Raw genomic sequence first — 18,432 nt, forward strand, 5'->3', positions numbered from 1 at the left:
GAACTAAGCAATGATGAGTTTTTATCACATAAAATAGAACTTGCAACGCTTCCCTATCATTGGGGATACAAGTACAAGGTCTGGGGTGGTTCCTTTGATATGTAAGGCATTTTTTCTCAGTTGAACGGTCAGGCACAAGGCCCTTCACACTGGAATGGCTCAACCAAATTTTCTAGGAGCAGATCTGTTTTCCAAATGCAATAAGGAATGGGAAGCTCAGCAAAATATGTCTGTCCAGATCAGGCTGAGTCTGAAAGCTGGGAAGCAAGAGGAAGAGGAGGAGCTTAACAGCTTGCAGACTCAGTCCTCAGATATCAGACAGAGTTACAGAGTTAACCCATTCCTGAATGCTGGACCCACGCTCAAGGAGAAAATGAATTTTTTACAATTTTCTTCTTTCCAACATTTCCACATCAATTTTCATTTCTTATATATCCATTTTTCTCCCTTTTTTCTATTTACTATCTATACATGCAATTCTAATATTTATTTATACATATGAAAACATCAATGTACTAAATTACAATCGTGCATTCTGTGTCCGTTCCCTTTCTACATATCTGTTTTTTTCTTATTATCGCTCTTGTCCTGGTTTGGTTTCTATAATGGCCAAGGAGCGGGATTGGGAGAATTCCTTTTCAGGGGAGGAAAATTACTAGATGTTAGAGGGAGTTTCAGATTTAATTGGCTATATCTCCTTTCTTGGATAGTATGTAGTATCAGCTCAAAGAAAGTTATACTATACTTCATTGTAGGTAGCGTCAGACTTTTTAAACAGAAGATTCACATGAAGCTGTCCATATGAAGCTATAATGGCTCAAAATAATACTATGCATTCCATGATGTCGTTGTGTTGTGGTGGAAAGCTTACCCAATAAATTCCAACAATTGAAGAGGCTCCTTCAAAAGCAAGAGCCACAAAGTTACACAGCTCCGTTGATGTTGAATTAAAGACAGTATGAGCGTGATAATGTCTGCCAGAAATTTGTAAGCTGTAATTCCATCATGAAATTTTTCTTTTCTCTTTCTTTTTTGTACAGAGAGAAAGACTGAACTTGCTGCTTTCCCCATATTGTACCGGGAATGAATCTGGCAGCATAATACACAAAAGATTATATCTGATCAAGTATTATGTTATCAGAATGCCAAAACAGAACACAAGAGCAGGAAAAGAGTAGGCTTTCCTTGAAAAGTCATGAGGCCTATACAAGAATTTAATCTGAAATTGACATCAAAAGCTCCTGAACAATACGTCTCATGTGCAAACATGCCAGAAATGCATACAATTTGTTTTTATTCTTACTCCCTCCCTGGAGTAATACAGTCAAAAAAACTTTGTTTCAGGTGCAGTGGGATGATGAGAGATGCATGAATCATTGTATGGTGTCCAGGGTAGACAAGGTTATCAGAGAAATCTTGGGATGGCAGCTCTCATTTCCGTATATATTCCTCAAATTAAAGGGATACTTAGCTTAGAGTTGACCCACTGAATCCTGTAAACTCAGGAGATCTGTGTATGCACTGAACTATCCCCAGAGTTTAATATTTAAGTTACATCAGGGATGCTATTCCTCTGTCACAATTTCAGGTTCTACTTTATTCAGCAAGAAAATTCATAGGACAGAACTGTCATAATGTATCTATTGTTCTACTGCTAGATGCTAACAATTTATACTTCTGAATTAGCATGGAGTTTGCATTTCTCTTAATCAACAAAATACAAAGCCTTCTAAGCATGTTATTTTTTTATTGGCGTGCCTGTTTCCCAGCAATGCTGCTCAAGGTTAGTTTCTTTCCTTAATCCTCACTTTTGCCAGTTTAATAAAATGTGATGCCTAATCTCAACAAATCTTTGCTATTACTTCTTATACAGATTTTTATGGAACCAGAATTCATTTCATTTTTTTCCCAGCACAGTTGTTTAAGCAATGCTTATGTGATCTAAGACTCTAACAAAGCCATAATTATCCCCTAGTCTGATTTGGGTCTCAATTCAAATATATTCTTTTGATAGGTTTCCTTAGATATTTATCTCATTATAGGATGTCATTAAGAAAAAAAAATGGGAAAAACCAAATTTTGCTTTGACCCATAATTTATCAGAAATTATTCAACTGCTGGAAAAGAATTACACAGATTCTTCTTTCAAGTGGGTGGAATTTCTTTTTTAAAAGTTCCATCCTATAAATAATTTTTGAATATTAAAACTAATAGCATTTGAATAACAGACACTTTTAATGAGAACAGGGAAGGCAGCGGGGGAGGCACATTTATTTATTTTTATTTATTTATTTATTTATTTATTTATTTATTTTGTTACAACAATATATGTAGGAATCATACAAAAGATTATATAGTATATAAACATATATGGGTAAATATAAGGAGGTATAAGCATATATATAGAAAGAAGAAAAGAAAAAAATAGGACAGGAACGGTAGACACGTTTGTGCGCTTATGCACGCCCCTTATGGTCCTCTTAGGAATGGGGTGAGGTCAATAGTAGAAAGTTTTTGGATAAAGCTTTTAGGATTATGGGAAGAGACCACAGAGTCAGGTAAAGTGTTCCAAGCACTGATGATTCTGTTACAGAAGTCATATTTTCTGCAATCTAGATTAAAGCTGTTGACATTAAGTTTAAATCTATTAGTTGCTCTAGTATTATTGCAATTAAAGCTGAAGTAGTCTTTAACCAGAAGGACATTACAATAGATGATTCTGTGAGTTAAGCTTAGGTCTTGTCGAAGGCAACGGAGTTCCAAGTTTTCTAAGCCTAGGATTTCAAGTCTGGTGGGATAGGGTATTCTATTGTTTTCAGAGGAATGGAGAACTCTTCTTGTAAAATATTTCTGGACACGTTCAATTGTATTGATGTCAGAGATGTGGTGAGGGTTCCAAACAGGTGAGCTGTATTCTAGAATTGGTCTAGCAAATGTTTTATATGCTCTGGTTAATAGTGTGGTGTTTTTGGAAAAGAAACTACGCAAGATTAGGTTTACAACTCTTAGAGCTTTTTTTGCTATGTAATTGCAGTGGGCTTTGGCACTTAGATCATTTGACATGAAAACTCCAAGGTCTTTAACGGGAATGGGGTCATCTGTAAAGTAATGTCCATCTAGTGTGTACTTAGTGTTTGGGTTCTTTTTCCTATATGTAAGACTGAGCATTTGCTGGTTGAAATTTGGAGCTGCCAATTTTTAGACCAAGCGGTTAGATGATCAAGGTCGTTTTGAATGATAGAAGTATTGTCTGTGATGTTAAATAGTTTGACATCATCAGCAAAGAGAACACAATTACTTGAGATATGGTCACAAAGATCATTAATGTATAGTATAAAGAGTGTTGGTCCAAGAACGCTGCCTTGAGGAACGCCACTCTTGACAGGAACAGGATTTGATAGAGCATTGCCAATTTTGACCACTTGTTGTCTGTTAGACAGAAAAGCAGGAGGGGTCTTGAGATGCCATAGGATATTAGTTTTAGGAGAAGTTTATCGGTACAACTGAGTCGAAAGCTTTGCAGAAGTCTATGTAGATTGCATCTATTGATTTGCCTTGATCAAGATTTGAAGTCCATATGTTTTTGCAGTGCAGAAGTTGTAAGTTACATGATAATTTTTTTCTGAAACCAAATTGTTTGTTGGAGAGTAGGTTGTTTGTTTCTAAGTATGAGGTAATGGATTGGTTGATGATAGATTCCATGACTTTGCAGGTGACACAGCAAAGGGAGATCGGTCTGTAGTTTTCGACTAAGCTGGGGTCTCCTTTTTTGAATGGGATGACTGTGGCTAGTGACCAAAGTTTGGGAAGAGAACTGGTAGTGAAAGCTTTTCAAAGATAATACTTAGGGTTCTGCTATATTAATGGAAAGTTTTTTTAAGAAGTATGCACAGTCCATCGGGTCCAATAGATAGCGATGGTTTTAAGTTGTGAAGAGCTTTTCCAACGTTGTCTTCTGTGAAATCTATATGAGTTAAATCATCATAATCATTGCTGGTACGTTTGTGGAAAGTCGTGCCTCAGAATGCCCTCATGACACCCCTGCTTTGCGAGTTGCACTGGTTATGCTTCCAGGTATAATTTAAGGTGTTGGTCAGTATAAACCTCTACATGATATAAGGATCACTCATTTGAGAGATCACCTATCTTCTGAGGTTTTTGTCTGAACAGCAGCAGATGACAGAGAGGACATGCTTTGGGTCCCCTTGGTAACACAATGTCACTTTTTGGGAGCCAGGAACAATGCCTTCTTTGTTATGATGCATGCCCTCTGGAATATAGTCTCAAACTATGAATGGTTCCAGCCCTGATGCTATTCAGGAAGGCCTTAAACTTGCCCTAAACATGGATGTTCACCTAAGCGTTGTGGTAGGATGGATGGATCTTCCCTTTTTAGAGATGATTGATATTTTTTGTTTTGGGTTGATATTTTTCTCCAGACTGCCATTCTTTAATTTATCTTTTTGTATTTTTTTTATTTATTTATTTATTTATTTATTTATTTATTTTGTTACAACAATATATGTAGGAATCATACAAAAGATTATATAGTATATAAACATATATGGGTAAATATAAGGAGGTATAAGCATATATATAGAAAGAAGAAAAGAAACAATAGGACAGGAACGGTAGGCACGTTTGTGCGCTTATGCACGCCCCTTATGGTCCTCTTAGGAATGGGGTGAGGTCAATAGTAGAAAGTTTTTGGATAAAGCTTTTAGGATTATGGGAAGAGACCACAGAGTCAGGTAAAGTGTTCCAAGCACTGATGATTCTGATACAGAAGTCATATTTTCTGCAATCTTGACATTAAGTTTAAATCTATTAGTTGCTCTAGTATTATTGCAATTAAAGCTGAAGTAGTCTTTAACCGGAAGGACATTACAATAGATGATTCTGTGAGTTAAGCTTAGGTCTTGTCGAAGGCAACGGAGTTCCAAGTTTTCTAAGCCTAGGATTTCAAGTCTGGTGGGATAGGGTATTCTATTGTTTTCAGAGGAATGGAGAACTCTTCTTGTAAAATATTTCTGGACACGTTCAATTGTATTGATGTCAGAGATGTGGTGAGGGTTCCAAACAGGCGAGCTGTATTCTAGAATTGGTCTAGCAAATGTTTTATATGCTCTGGTTAATAGTGTGGTGTTTTGGAAAAGAAACTACGCAAGATTAGGTTTACAACTCTTAGAGCTTTTTTTGCTATGTAATTGCAGTGGGCTTTGGCACTTAGATCATTTGACATGAAAACTCCAAGGTCTTTAACGGGATGGGGGTCGTCTGTAAGGTAATGTCCATCTAGTATGTACTTAGTTTTTGGTTCTTTTTCCTATATGTAAGACTGAGCATTTGCTGGTTGAAATTTGAGCTGCCAATTTTAGACCAAGCGGTTAGATGATCAAGGTCGTTTTGAATGATAGAAGTATTGTCTGTGATGTTAAATAGTTTGACATCATCAGCAAAGAGAACACAATTACTTGAGATATGGTCACAAAGATCATTAATGTATAGTATAAAGAGTGTTGGTCCAAGAACGCTGCCTTGAGGAACGCCACTCTTGACAGGAACAGGATTTGATAGAGCATTGCCAATTTTGACCACTTGTTGTCTGTTAGACAGAAAAGCAGGAGGGGTCTTGAGATGCCATACGATATTAGTTTTAGGAGAAGTTTATCGGTACTACTGAGTCGAAAGCTTTGCAGAAGTCTATGTAGATTGCATCTATTGATTTGCCTTGATCAAGATTTGAAGTCCATATGTTTTTGCAGTGCAGAAGTTGTAAGTTACATGATAATTTTTTTCTGAAACCAAATTGTTTGTTGGAGAGTAGGTTGTTTGTTTCTAAGTATGAGGTAATGGATTGGTTGATGATAGATTCCATGACTTTGCAGGTGACACAGCAAAGGGAGATCGGTCTGTAGTTTTCGACTAAGCTGGGGTCTCCTTTTTTGAATGGGATGACTGTGGCTAGTGACCAAAGTTTGGGAAGAGAACTGGTAGTGAAAGCTTTTTCAAAGATAATACTTAGGGGTTCTGCTATATTAATGGAAAGTTTTTTTAAGAAGTATGAGCACAGTCCATCGGGTCCAATAGATAGCGATGGTTTTAAGTTGTGAAGAGCTTTTCCAACGTTGTCTTCTGTGAAATCTATATAAGTTAAACCATCATAATCATTGCTGGTACGTTTGTGGAAAGTCGGATATGTGTTATTGGAGTTAACATAAACATTCCCTTCCTCAAATCAATGTTGACATTTTTGAGGTCAGTTACTAGGCGTGCTATCTCTTGATATATTGATGAAGATATACATCTTATCCAGAGTGCCTCAGAATGCCCTCATGACACCCCTGCTTTGCGAGTTGCACTGGTTATGCTTCCAGGTATAATTTAAGGTGTTGGTCAGTATAAACCTCTACATGATATAAGGATCACTCATTTGAGAGATCACCTATCTTCTGAGGTTTTTGTCTGAACAGCAGCAGATGACAGAAGGACATTACAATAGATGATTCTGTGAGTTAAGCTTAGGTCTTGTCAAGGCACGGAGTTCCAAGTTTTCTAAGCCTAGGATTTCAAGTCTGGTGGGATAAGGTATTTTGTTGTTTTCAGAGGAGTGGAGAACTCTTCTTGTAAAATATTTCTGGACTCGCTCAATTGTATTGATGTCAGAGATGTGGTGAGGGTTCCAAACAGGCGAGCTGTATTCTAGAATTGGTCTAGCAAATGTTTTATATGCTCTGGTTAATAGTGTGGTGTTTTTGGAAAAGAAACTACGCAAGATTAGGTTTACAACTCTTAGAGCTTTTTTTGCTATGTAATTGCAGTGGGCTTTGGCACTTAGATCATTTGACATGAAAACTCCAAGGTCTTTAACGGGATGGGGGTCATCTGTAAGGTAATGTCCATCTAGTATGTACTTAGTTTTTGGGTTCTTTTTTCCTATATGTAAGACTGAGCATTTGCTGGTTGAAATTTGGAGCTGCCAATTTTTAGACCAAGCGGTTAGATGATCAAGGTCGTTTTGAATGATAGAAGTATTGTCTGTGATGTTAAATAGTTTGACATCATCAGCAAAGAGAACACAATTACTTGAGATATGGTCACAAAGATCATTAATGTATAGTATAAAGAGTGTTGGTCCAAGAACGCTGCCTTGAGGAACGCCACTCTTGACAGGAACAGGATTTGATAGAGCATTGCCAATTTTGACCACTTGTTGTCTGTTAGACAGAAAAGCAGGAGGGGTCTTGAGATGCCATAGGATATTAGTTTTAGGAGAAGTTTGTCGTGTACTACTGAGTCGAAAGCTTTGCAGAAGTCTATGTAGATTGCATCTATTGATTTGCCTTGATCAAGATTTGAAGTCCATATGTTTTTGCAGTGCAGAAGTTGTAAGTTACATGATAATTTTTTTCTGAAACCAAATTGTTTGTTGGAGAGTAGGTTGTTTGTTTCTAAGTATGAGGTAATGGATTGGTTGATGATAGATTCCATGACTTTGCAGGTGACACAGCAAAGGGAGATCGGTCTGTAGTTTTCGACTAAGCTGGGGTCTCCTTTTTTGAATGGGATGACTGTGGCTAGTGACCAAAGTTTGGGAAGAGAACTGGTAGTGAAAGCTTTTTCAAAGATAATACTTAGGGGTTCTGCTATATTAATGGAAAGTTTTTAATCCTCACTTTGCCAGTTTAATAAAATGTGATGCCTAATCTCAACAAATCTTTGCTATTACTTCTTATACAGATTTTTATGGAGCCAGAATTCATTTCATTTTTTTTCCAGCACAGTTGTTTAAGCAATGCTTATGTGATCTAAGACTCTAACAAAGCCATAATTATCCCCTAGTCTGATTTGGGTCTCAATTCAAATATATTCTTTTGATAGGTTTCCTTAGATATTTATCTCATTATAGGATGTCATTGATGAAGATATACATCTTATCCAGAGTGCCTCAGAATGCCCTCATGACACCCCTGCTTTGCGAGTTGCACTGGTTATGCTTCCAGGTATAATTTAAGGTGTTGGTCAGTATAAACCTCTACATGATATAAGGATCACTCATTTGAGAGATCACCTATCTTCTGAGGTTTTTGTCTGAACAGCAGCAGATGACAGAGAGGACATGCTTTGGGTCCCCTTGGTAACACAATGTCACTTTTTGGGAGCCAGGAACGATGCCTTCTTTGTTATGATGCATGCCCTCTGGAACATAGTCTCAAACTATGAATGTTCCAGCCCTGATGCTATTCAGGAAGGCCTTAAACTTGCCCTAAACATGGATGTTCACCTAAGCGTTGTGGTAGGATGGATGGATCTTCCCTTTTTAGAGATGATTGATATTTTTTGTTTTGGGTTGATATTTTTCTCCAGACTGCCATTCTTTAATTTATCTTTTTGTATTTTTTTTATTTATGTCATTGTATTTAAAGTTTGTTTTATACTGTAGTTGCTCTGGAATCATATGATGCCAAAATCAAATCAAATCAAATTATGCAATTAGATAAAGACAATAGTATTGTCCTCTTTTACCAGACAGGTCCATAGAATAATTTCTGCTGGAGAGAACACACCTGCTCAATTCGGGGGCAATATTTTAACACTACATCTTTTAATTAGCACACTTTTTTACTTTCTCCTAATTTTGACCATACAGTAATAAAAGAACACTGAAAGTTAAATGTGTGCATACTTGCATAATATTTACTAACTGATCCTCGGTCCTTCAAAGCATCATACATTTCCCACCAACATCTTTCTAAGACAGGGGTCTCCAACCTTGGCAACTTTAAGACTTGTGGACTTCAACACCCAGAGCTCTCTGGGAGTTGAAGTCCACAAGTCTTGGTTGCCAAGGTTGGAGACCCCTGTTCTAAGGGGCTATTTAAACTGCTGTGCATTACAAAAGAAAACCCACACAAAAACATTTAGCCTTTCACACTAATAAATCCACTTTATTCAGAAAAGAAAGGGGGGTGGTGACAAAAAAACATATTTTCTTGCCTCTGTTTGTTTGAACTGAAGCCTAAATACGCTTCAACACTTTTTTGTGTGTGCAGATATGTGTCTGTGTGCGTGTGCCATTGTTTGCCTTTGCTAAAGCAATGTCCTTTTCCATAGGAGGAGACATATGAACATTGGTTAGAGGAAACATTTTGAATATTTATACTCCTTTAGGGTTCGTTAAAACTCCAACTATGCAAGATTTTATTTTAATCAATCCTCTTTTTAACACAAGAGCCTGCAGCAAAACTTTTTTTCAAATGCTATCAGCAGTAAGACCTGCTGTTTTTGTAATCCAGCTCATAAAATAGTAAGAAATATTACCATTAACCATTGCATACACATCCATTATATGTGGATATAAATTAAAACTATATATTATCACAACAACTTATATTGTTTGCAGAGTTATTTAATCAATATATAAAAATGAGAAACTGGAAAAAAATTAAAAGAGTTTTCGAAAAGCTATATTAAAGGATAAAATATAGATCGTAAACAATCATCAACCAGAAGAGTAGGAAATTGGCTGTATTATCAACTTCCTCATAGAGAGTGCATTAGTTCGAACTTTCTAAATTACAGTGTACTTTGTATACAACGAAAATTAAAGAAGTTCTAAACTTTCTTGCACTAGATCATATTGTTTATTTATGAGGTCCTATATTTTATACTCTAACTGGAATTACAGAAGGCATTCAACATATCAGACAAAAACAGGATCATTCCAATCAGCAGACCTTTGATCTTTTACACTGTAAATTGAATACATAATGAAAGGGAACTATAGTTTAATGACACAAAGCATCTTTTGCATGCAGAAGATCTCATATTCGTTAACTGGCTTACCCAGTTAAACAAGTAAATAAGAATTCTGCTTTCTTCCATTCAGTTGCTACAGGATTAGCATGCAGCAGATTAGGTCTGCTGGATCATTCAATGATAAGCAATGGAAGAATTTTATATGCCCAATCAAACTAAACTATCTTAGTATGGAGCAATGTGCTTCATGATTTAATACACATAGAGAGACACAATTTGTAATATAATATCACATATTTAAGCAAGCTATTAATTTAAATAAACAGACAAAAAGCAAATATATTAGAGAACATTGCATATCAAGGTGTATTTTTTCTAAATAAGTATATTCTACAACAGGGATGTCAAACTCGATTTCATTAAGGCTGCCATCAGGGTTGTGTTTGATCTTGGGAGGCCGGGGGGACGTGGCTATGGTAGGCATGGCCAGCTCGATGTCACTCGTGTCAAAGCGCCTGTGGCCCATCTGCCAGCAAAAACAAAGCTCGGGAGAGCTGCACACGGCCCTTTCTAGCTTCATTTTCACTGGCAGAGGTATCGGAAGCCAGTTCTTGGCTGTTTCCAGGGCAGCCTTGCGGGCCAGATCTAACCACCCTGCGGGTCGGATCCAGCCCCCGGGCCTTGACACCCCTGTTCTACAATATGATTTCAAATCTAACTTCTGTTGAACACAGTGAAACACAGAAAAATGCATCAGGAGGAAGCTCCTTGATTCTCTTTGTATGATAGGGCAGCGAGACATTCTAGCAACCTTTCAAGATTCTGTTATTATACCCTGCAGAAATAAAGTACCACACCTGTAATTCGTCCAGGTATTTCCTGACCTTCCTATCTTGAAGGGGTGGCAAAGTTCTAATAATGAAAGTCAAGGGGCAGAGTAAAAAATGGGAATGCAACTAAATATTAAGAAGACCAAGTGCCAACAGCAATCAGTCTTGGAATTCACAATGAAGATACTGAAGTGATGGATAGCTTCTGCCTTTCAGGGTTGCAAACTAGGACATGGTATAGCAGTAATAAAGATTTTGGAAAAGATACTCAGATTTTGTGACATTCCCACAAATTTTACAATCACATAGGCAATGTTTTTCCCTATGATACTCTATGAAAGTGAAAGTAGGATAACAAAGAGTATTGACATTTTTACCTTTGGCATTAAAGAAGAGTCTTGAGAATATCACAGAGATCCCCCCCACCCCCCCAAAAAAACCCTCCCAAACAAATGGATTACTAATAAAATAAATCAATCCAGATTTGCTTTTGATTATGGGGCTATATTTGGTTTTCCAGAAGAATAAATCAAATGCCTTTGGACACATGAGAAGACCTTGCTCTCTTAAGAAGTCTATAATATTGGGAAAAATGAAGGGTATGGAAACAGGATGACCAGCACATGTGGCTAATCAAACACTACAATTTTCATTCATGCCTTGAACAGAATACTTAAAAAACTGTAATAGGCTTCTTTAGTCCTCTTTTAAGACAATTGCATTTATGCAAAATTAGCTGCATAATGTTGCCTTGTGCCTTATTCTAAATAATGTTTGGTAGCTTGTACAGCTATATGGATCTGCAGTTGACAGTAAGTACAGTTTCAATGTTCTTATCGGTTATTGAAATTTAGAATGGTATGGTTTTATTCAAAATAATGTAATCTTAATGTATCATTTCTAAAACAGGAAGCTTTCTTTTAACACACACTACGTTACAACTGAGACCACAAAAACAGAAACAGCCACCAAATAAATCCTTTTCAACAAACTATAATGTTGATAGAGTGATTGTGCAGTAAATAACACACACTGCAAACATATAGTGTAAGTGCTATAAGTACTAAAATCTAATATATTACTGACCAGAGCTAATGTAACTGAGCTGACATAACCCAATTCATCAATAGTGTCTTTTGAATGAACCAGAGTTGCCAATAGTGTGTAGCTTTCACTTGCTAAGAGATCTGAGTTATGGTTCCACAGAATATAGGGAAGCTGTCCTATATGCCAGAATAATATACTCCCTTTCCTTAACAAGCTCCTTCCATACCTAGCCATGCCTTCTTTTAATGGAGCATTATTCTAATAGAGGTTATGTTCCACCACATACTATAGCATTCAAAAATGCTTCTTCTCCAATCTTATGCCTATGGTACAATACCTTTCTAAACATAGCTAATATTCTGGGAGCAAAGGATATACTGAATCTTTAATCTTGAATTTGGGAGAGTGTCTCACAAAATGAATGTTCTGCTGCAACAAGAACAGAGAAATTGACTGCATATCACATTATTACAATAGCAGAGAGAAGGGAAACATTTTCAAGAAATGACCTGTATGGATGAAGCAAGACTTTTAACTATACAGCCATTATCTTATAATAAAATATTAACTGAATGGTAGCAGGACAAAGAGGAGAGATTCCTGAAATTAAAGTTGAACTGTCACTATATTCAATTTTTGTATGTATAATTGGGTGATTCTGGGCTTAAGTCTAATTTCTTAGCTTTGTATTTTAAGTCTAAGACAAATGAGCCCAATTAGCTGAATCTCTGAGGGAAAGAAAAAGTCCAGTATAATGAAAGAAAATAATATAAGAGGCTTACAAAGCAGGAAATACTATAAAGGGTTATAAATAAAATTATAATCTAGTAGGATCAATTGCTGATGGCATATTTTGGAGTAGGCACTGGAGATAAAGCAGCACTTCCTATTTCTAGAATAATAGAAATTCTGCAGCGTGGAGTAAAATGGTTCATTGAAATACTGTGCTCTGTAGTCACTAAAAAAAGTTACAGCATGACAGCTGCTGTACATGGGAAGGCAACAAATGCTATGTGACCAGAGATGACTGGCATGACACGTGCATCTTATGCAATCATGTTCAAAACTAAAAATATTAGTGGAAAAGGTTTCTTTGATTATAATGGTACCAAAACCATCAAACTAGCCCATAAAACATTATAGTAGCACAGAAATATTATGATTGAAGAAACAATCTACAAAATGCTTATATCCCCAAATATTAAAGCATTGTGAGGTACTGCATTTTCAGCAACTCAATGATTTGTTATAATCCTCCAGAGATAACCCCTAGAAAATGTCCTTTTCTTTCTTAAGTGATGTTTTTAAACTGGCTTTCCTTGCTTCATAGCTCTCTTCCCATGGAGGCAATGAGGGTAACATAATTAAGAGCCAATTACATTTATCTTGACATAATGCCTTTGACAAGCTGGTTTACTAGGGAGTAACTAGGCTGCTATTCTGATTTTTTTTCCCCCTGAATGGCTGGACAGAAGAATTAGGCAAATGAATTCAGTACCAAAGGCTAAGCTACTATTCAAGTTTGAATCTAGCTTTTGCTCTATGTACCCTGAGGAGTATTTTTCTGTTTTTAACTCTACTCAAAACATTCTGCCAGAGCATTCTAAATAATCTGTGTTCCAATAAAATTTGAATGCCTCATGTTTTCTGCGTTCTGGTAGGAGAAAATTTGAAATGTTTTGAATATATCAGGCATAAAAAACTTTGGGAGCTTGGGACTAATATGCTCACTCCCCCCACCCAACCCCATGGTTAAATGAATAATTTAAAAACATTGCTTCTGTTGTTTCCAATAGGGTTTTTAATTTTTAATTTTTAAAAAAATATGCCCATTTTTTACTTAGATTAGTTCCCAGATAGCAGTTAATATAGACTATCACCTTATCTCATTCAAGCAACAAGTGTTTTCCAATCCATCTGTCTTATAGAAATAAGCTGAACAAAAAATTCTTTGCTAGATGTTTATGCCTGTTTATGTTTTTGCAAAAACAAACCTCTTTCTTAATACTTGTATCAATAACAACATTAACATTATAAAACCTAAATAAATATATTTGCAGCTGCAGTAGTAAATACATTTGTCATATGTACTGTATGTAACTGGGCAAAGTATAGGCATGTCATAAAAATAGAAATTAAAACAGTATACTATAAAAATTGTAAAACGACAGAGCCTATAGACTAAAAGGCCCATATTATATAAACAAATCAATATAAATCAGTAAAATGAACAAAACATGTATTTAAATAACAATATTCAGCCATTTGCAAACTATCAGCAGCATGTAATTAGCCATCCTAGCCAAAGGCCTGGGACAAAAGCCAGGTCTTCAAGGCCCTCTGAAATGCCAGCAGCATGAGAGCTTACATTTTTATCTTTGTATAGTTTTTATTTTTTTATGATTGTAAGCTGACCAGAGTTACTCTGAGTTAAGATGGGTGGCCAATAAATAATTTATTTTATAAATAAATACATCAATCAATCTCAGGGGGAACCTCATTCCAGAGGACAGGTACTGCTCCAGAGAACACTTCTGGAGTCTCAATAGATAATATTATATAATCGCTCCATCGGATCTAAAGCAACAGCAGCATGGACATCGCTGCTGTTATATTAGTTAGCTTATACTTAAAACAAACATCATAAAAATGTTGAGCAAGATGCAGCTTCAGGACCAAACATAAATATAGTCCTTCATAAACAGTCTCTCATAGGTAGTACTGCAGTTATTTAATTTTGAGATTATGAGTACATGAACCCCTCTAGTTTGTTCCCAACCATGAAAGCATAATAACCCACCTGAAGCTGGTAATACTATAGGGACTACTTTTGGAAGTCATTGAGGAGGTATAATCCCATTTAGTGGATATAATTCCATCTATCAGCTTTGCTTCTCAAGATTCAGTTGCAGTTTATGGGCCCTTATCCACCATATCACTGTACAGTATTCAGACACTGATCCAAGATATGTGTATTTTGATTAAATGATATGGAAAAGTACACTTAACTTTAAAGTTCCTGAGGACCTTCCCCAATGATTTTATACGTAACACTGGGGCTAAAGCATTGTATTCCACAATTTATTGCCAGGGTGTAAAAACATGGCACGTTTTTTCATAATCTGCTCCTAACTTTGTTAATTATTTTACATACACAGTAATATAGATTCACTTCATAGAGTTGGCAACACAAATATGTATGGAGACTCAAAATGATAAATATGATTATGTGAAACAGAGAGAATGAGAATGAGAGAATGAATTATTTTAAAAAGTATACCGGAGCATGTTGCCTCCCAGATGCATGCATTCTTTGAAATTTACCTGTCATGTGTCCTCATGAAATCCCAAAGTTTTGAAATACCATTCTGAAAAAAAGGCATAATAAATAAGTAATGTGTTATATTAATGTTCAATCTGTTCCCATGAAAATCAAACAGTCAACTTTCAAGTACGTTTTTAGTTATAAATGACACAGCTGATGTAACAAACCAGGTTTTATGGGTGCATATATGCATTTTTCTTGGCAGTAATGTGGAAGTGGTTTTGTCTTCTTGGAATATTTTTTTCAACAGTTGAATCTGGAGTGCACTCCTGAGATTTCCTGATAGCTTCCCATCATTATACTAAATCAAACCTTTCTCTAGTTTAGCCATGACCAACTATGTACTGCTACTGATTTAAGTCTAAATATGGTAGCAATTACTGTTATATTAGACGACTGTTTAAAGTCTTCTTTCCTAGAAAGTCGGCACAGGACGTATGTTTTGACATACAACTGACTCTGGCCTTCTAATAGTCAACTAATTCACATTGGCTAAGATAATTCATAGTTCTTTCCATGTCAGTGGACAGATAGGATCTTTGACAGTTCATCTTAACACTGTTATTAGGCTTGAAACAAGAAAACAATTATACAGGTGGACCTCAAGACAGTAACATATTGATAAGGAAGAACTTAAAGGTCAAAGCCAACTCTTTCCAACCACTTGTGCTAATGTTGAGTTCAAATCTGTTTCTCCTCATCCAGCCCCCTACTGTTTCAAGAAATCAAGAAAAAATCTCAACAATATCATTTGGTTTGGACAGAGATCTATAACTAATATCAGCATACAGTACTGAGAATGCTTCACCTCTTACTAACCCATTGGTTTCATGGAGATGTGAAACAGGAGTGGGAAAAGCACTGAGTTCTGAAAAACTCTACACTGGCCCCCATCAACACCAAGTGGAATTGACCCTGGGAGAAGGAAGAAGACCACTGAACTACTTTGGCTCCCACCCTTATAATTTTTTGAACTGATCCAGAAAAATATCACAATGAACCATACTGAAAGCCACCAACAGATCAAGAGCAGCAAGGATGGATGCATAGCGTCCATCCTATTTCAGCTATAGAAGATCAATTGATCATAAGAATGATCAATTGCTATCTCAGTCTCATATCTAGACGTGAAACTTGACTGAAAGGGGTACAGATAATCTTCAAAATAGAAAAGGACCTATAACTGCCCATATTTTAGGGATTTTTTTATAGTTAGTAAACAGTTGTGGAGTACTTCATTTTAAAAAATGATTAATTGGTATAATGTTGTCCAGTTTAATAGCTTTCTCTATTTTACGTTATGTTGTCGTGGATTGAAATGAAAAATATTCTTTTTGTCTTTGCTACTAGTGTAATGCAATTCAGATCAGCTTTGTGCAGTTAAGTTTCTATTGTGCCAAATACCGACTTCACGCTGATAGTCCAGTATAAAGGCTGCTAATTATTAATAGCAAGCAAACAGTTACCAATGGTTATATGGCTCTGTGTACTTTACAGCACATTAAATCTAACGTACTTATGGTGATTTTATCAGGTAATACACAAAATGACAATGATTTATCTTCTATTCAACAAACTCATATGTTTATAAAATAATGAAGACATAACAAATGGGGAATCAACTTGGTCTTTCAAGGCTTCTCTTCATTGCCCCAGATCAGTAACCATCAAAATGTTTACCATGCAGACATTCGCAATAGTAAGGTGGGGGCTCCATTACCGCTCCTATTGCTATTCTTGTAAAAAGACTGAGGAATGTTTTTCTAGTGTCTCATGTATACAGATAATGTTAGTAGCAAAAGCAAACACTATTAACTCTGCAGTGCTAGCTAGCTCTACACAAAAATGTCCCATTAGAAACTGCTTGAATGCTGACATTTGTCAAGTAAAAATATAATTCTCACAGAGAAACCTATTTATGTATTTTTAAATATTCAGTCACTAAACAGATCTAGGCATTCCCGACAAGGACATGGAAGTCTCTGTTCTCAGTACAGATAATCCTTGATTTACAAATATTCATTTAGTGACCATTTGAAATTACAATGGCACTGAAAAAAGTGACTTATGACGTTTTTCACTTGACCCTTATAGCGTTCCCATGGTTATGTGATCAAAACTTGGATGCTTGGCAACTGATATGTATTTACAGTAGTAGTATCCCGGGGTCATGTGAATACCCTTTGAGAACCTCTGACAAGCTATATTCCTATTATAGAGCAATTATTTGGGGCAGGACGGGGAAATCACTTTCCTACTAGTTATTTGCATCTCAGGTAATATAGTTAGGAAGGAACTGATATGCTGAAGAGCTGCCTTTAGTTAGCCAAATATACTAATGATATGACTCCATGCAAGGCAGTTTCAAATGTTATCATGAAAATATCCTCCCTCTCTATATTATCCTGCATAATAATTGAACTGTTGAGCACAAACAACAAAAACACATTGAGGAATAGATTATGTGCCTAAGGGCAGAATAAAATGCCTAGTACTCCCTTAAACCTTACACTATCCTGGATTTATTAGCTAAAACATTATTTTGTTTAACTGCTTTCTATTTTAGCTAATGAAAACCAATTTCAGATCCAATGTAGTTTGCAAAGCAGGACTAACTTGGATGTTCTAATTTGATTGAGGCTTTTTCTTTTTTTGCCAGCTGCACTATTGATGCCAGTTTCCGTCATGTACCATCAATAGCTAACACAACGAGTGACTATGGCAATGCCCCTGAATGCTTTGTACCTCTAGGTCAATGTGAACTTGATGGAGTTCATTTGTGCACATTTCCCCCTGCTGCATGCTTTCCCCTCTGTATTGTTTAATTATATAAGCTTGGGAAGAATTTTCAGATCTTTCAGCTGCCTTCTTGTCAATAAAATAATGAGAGAGAGAAAAAATCTCCAAAGTTTCACCTTCACTGCTACCACTTAAAACATTGTTATTTAAAGAGTAATTTAAACTTGAGGGGAAAGGCTGAATCAGTGCAGAGTGGAACGAAGCCAAGGTCCCACTTTGAACACCATGTTCCCTGGGCATGGGAAGTTGAACGTCGGTTGAGCTAATTTCCAACCTGGCAGGATCGAGTGTGGGGAAACCTGGGCAGCGGCTCCCACACTTAGCTGGCTGAATCTCTCAAGATTAACCCAGCAAGGGACTGGCTTCGTGAAAGTGGCGGAAGCCCCCACTCCCTGGACTCGCTGAGCTCCAGGGGCTTCATCGTCCTCCACTCAAAGCTGCTACGTGCTCAGGATGGCTCAATATTCCAGGAGGCAATTGGGTCATCACTACGACTTCCAGTTCTAGTGTAGCTGCTGATCCAGGTTTTGCACCTATCACCAAGCAGGTCTGTTGGGACTGTCCCAGCGATGGCTCCTTGGGCCAGGCACCCCTCCGGAGTTCACTCTCCGCTGCTTCAGCTTCAGTTACCACAGTTACCGATGGGTAGCAGATGGCCCCACAAACATCCTC

General features: G+C 36.7%; 1 protein-coding gene across 5 annotated transcripts in view; it reads right to left on the minus strand.

Annotated features, from left to right (window-relative positions):
- NUDT14 (nudix hydrolase 14) overlaps window positions 1-18,432 on the minus strand; it is a 142,750-nt gene that overhangs the window by 28,775 nt on the left and 95,543 nt on the right. For all 5 annotated transcript variants that reach the window (XM_058162874.1, XM_058162876.1, XM_058162877.1 and 2 more), the window contains one exon: window positions 14,961-15,004. In XM_058162874.1, the coding sequence (XP_058018857.1) occupies window positions 14,961-15,004 (44 nt within the window). The remainder of the gene's footprint in view (window positions 1-14,960; window positions 15,005-18,432) is intronic.

Source organism: Ahaetulla prasina, chromosome 1, assembly GCF_028640845.1.
Source record: "Ahaetulla prasina isolate Xishuangbanna chromosome 1, ASM2864084v1, whole genome shotgun sequence".
NCBI classification, from domain to species: Eukaryota; Metazoa; Chordata; class Lepidosauria; order Squamata; family Colubridae; genus Ahaetulla; species Ahaetulla prasina.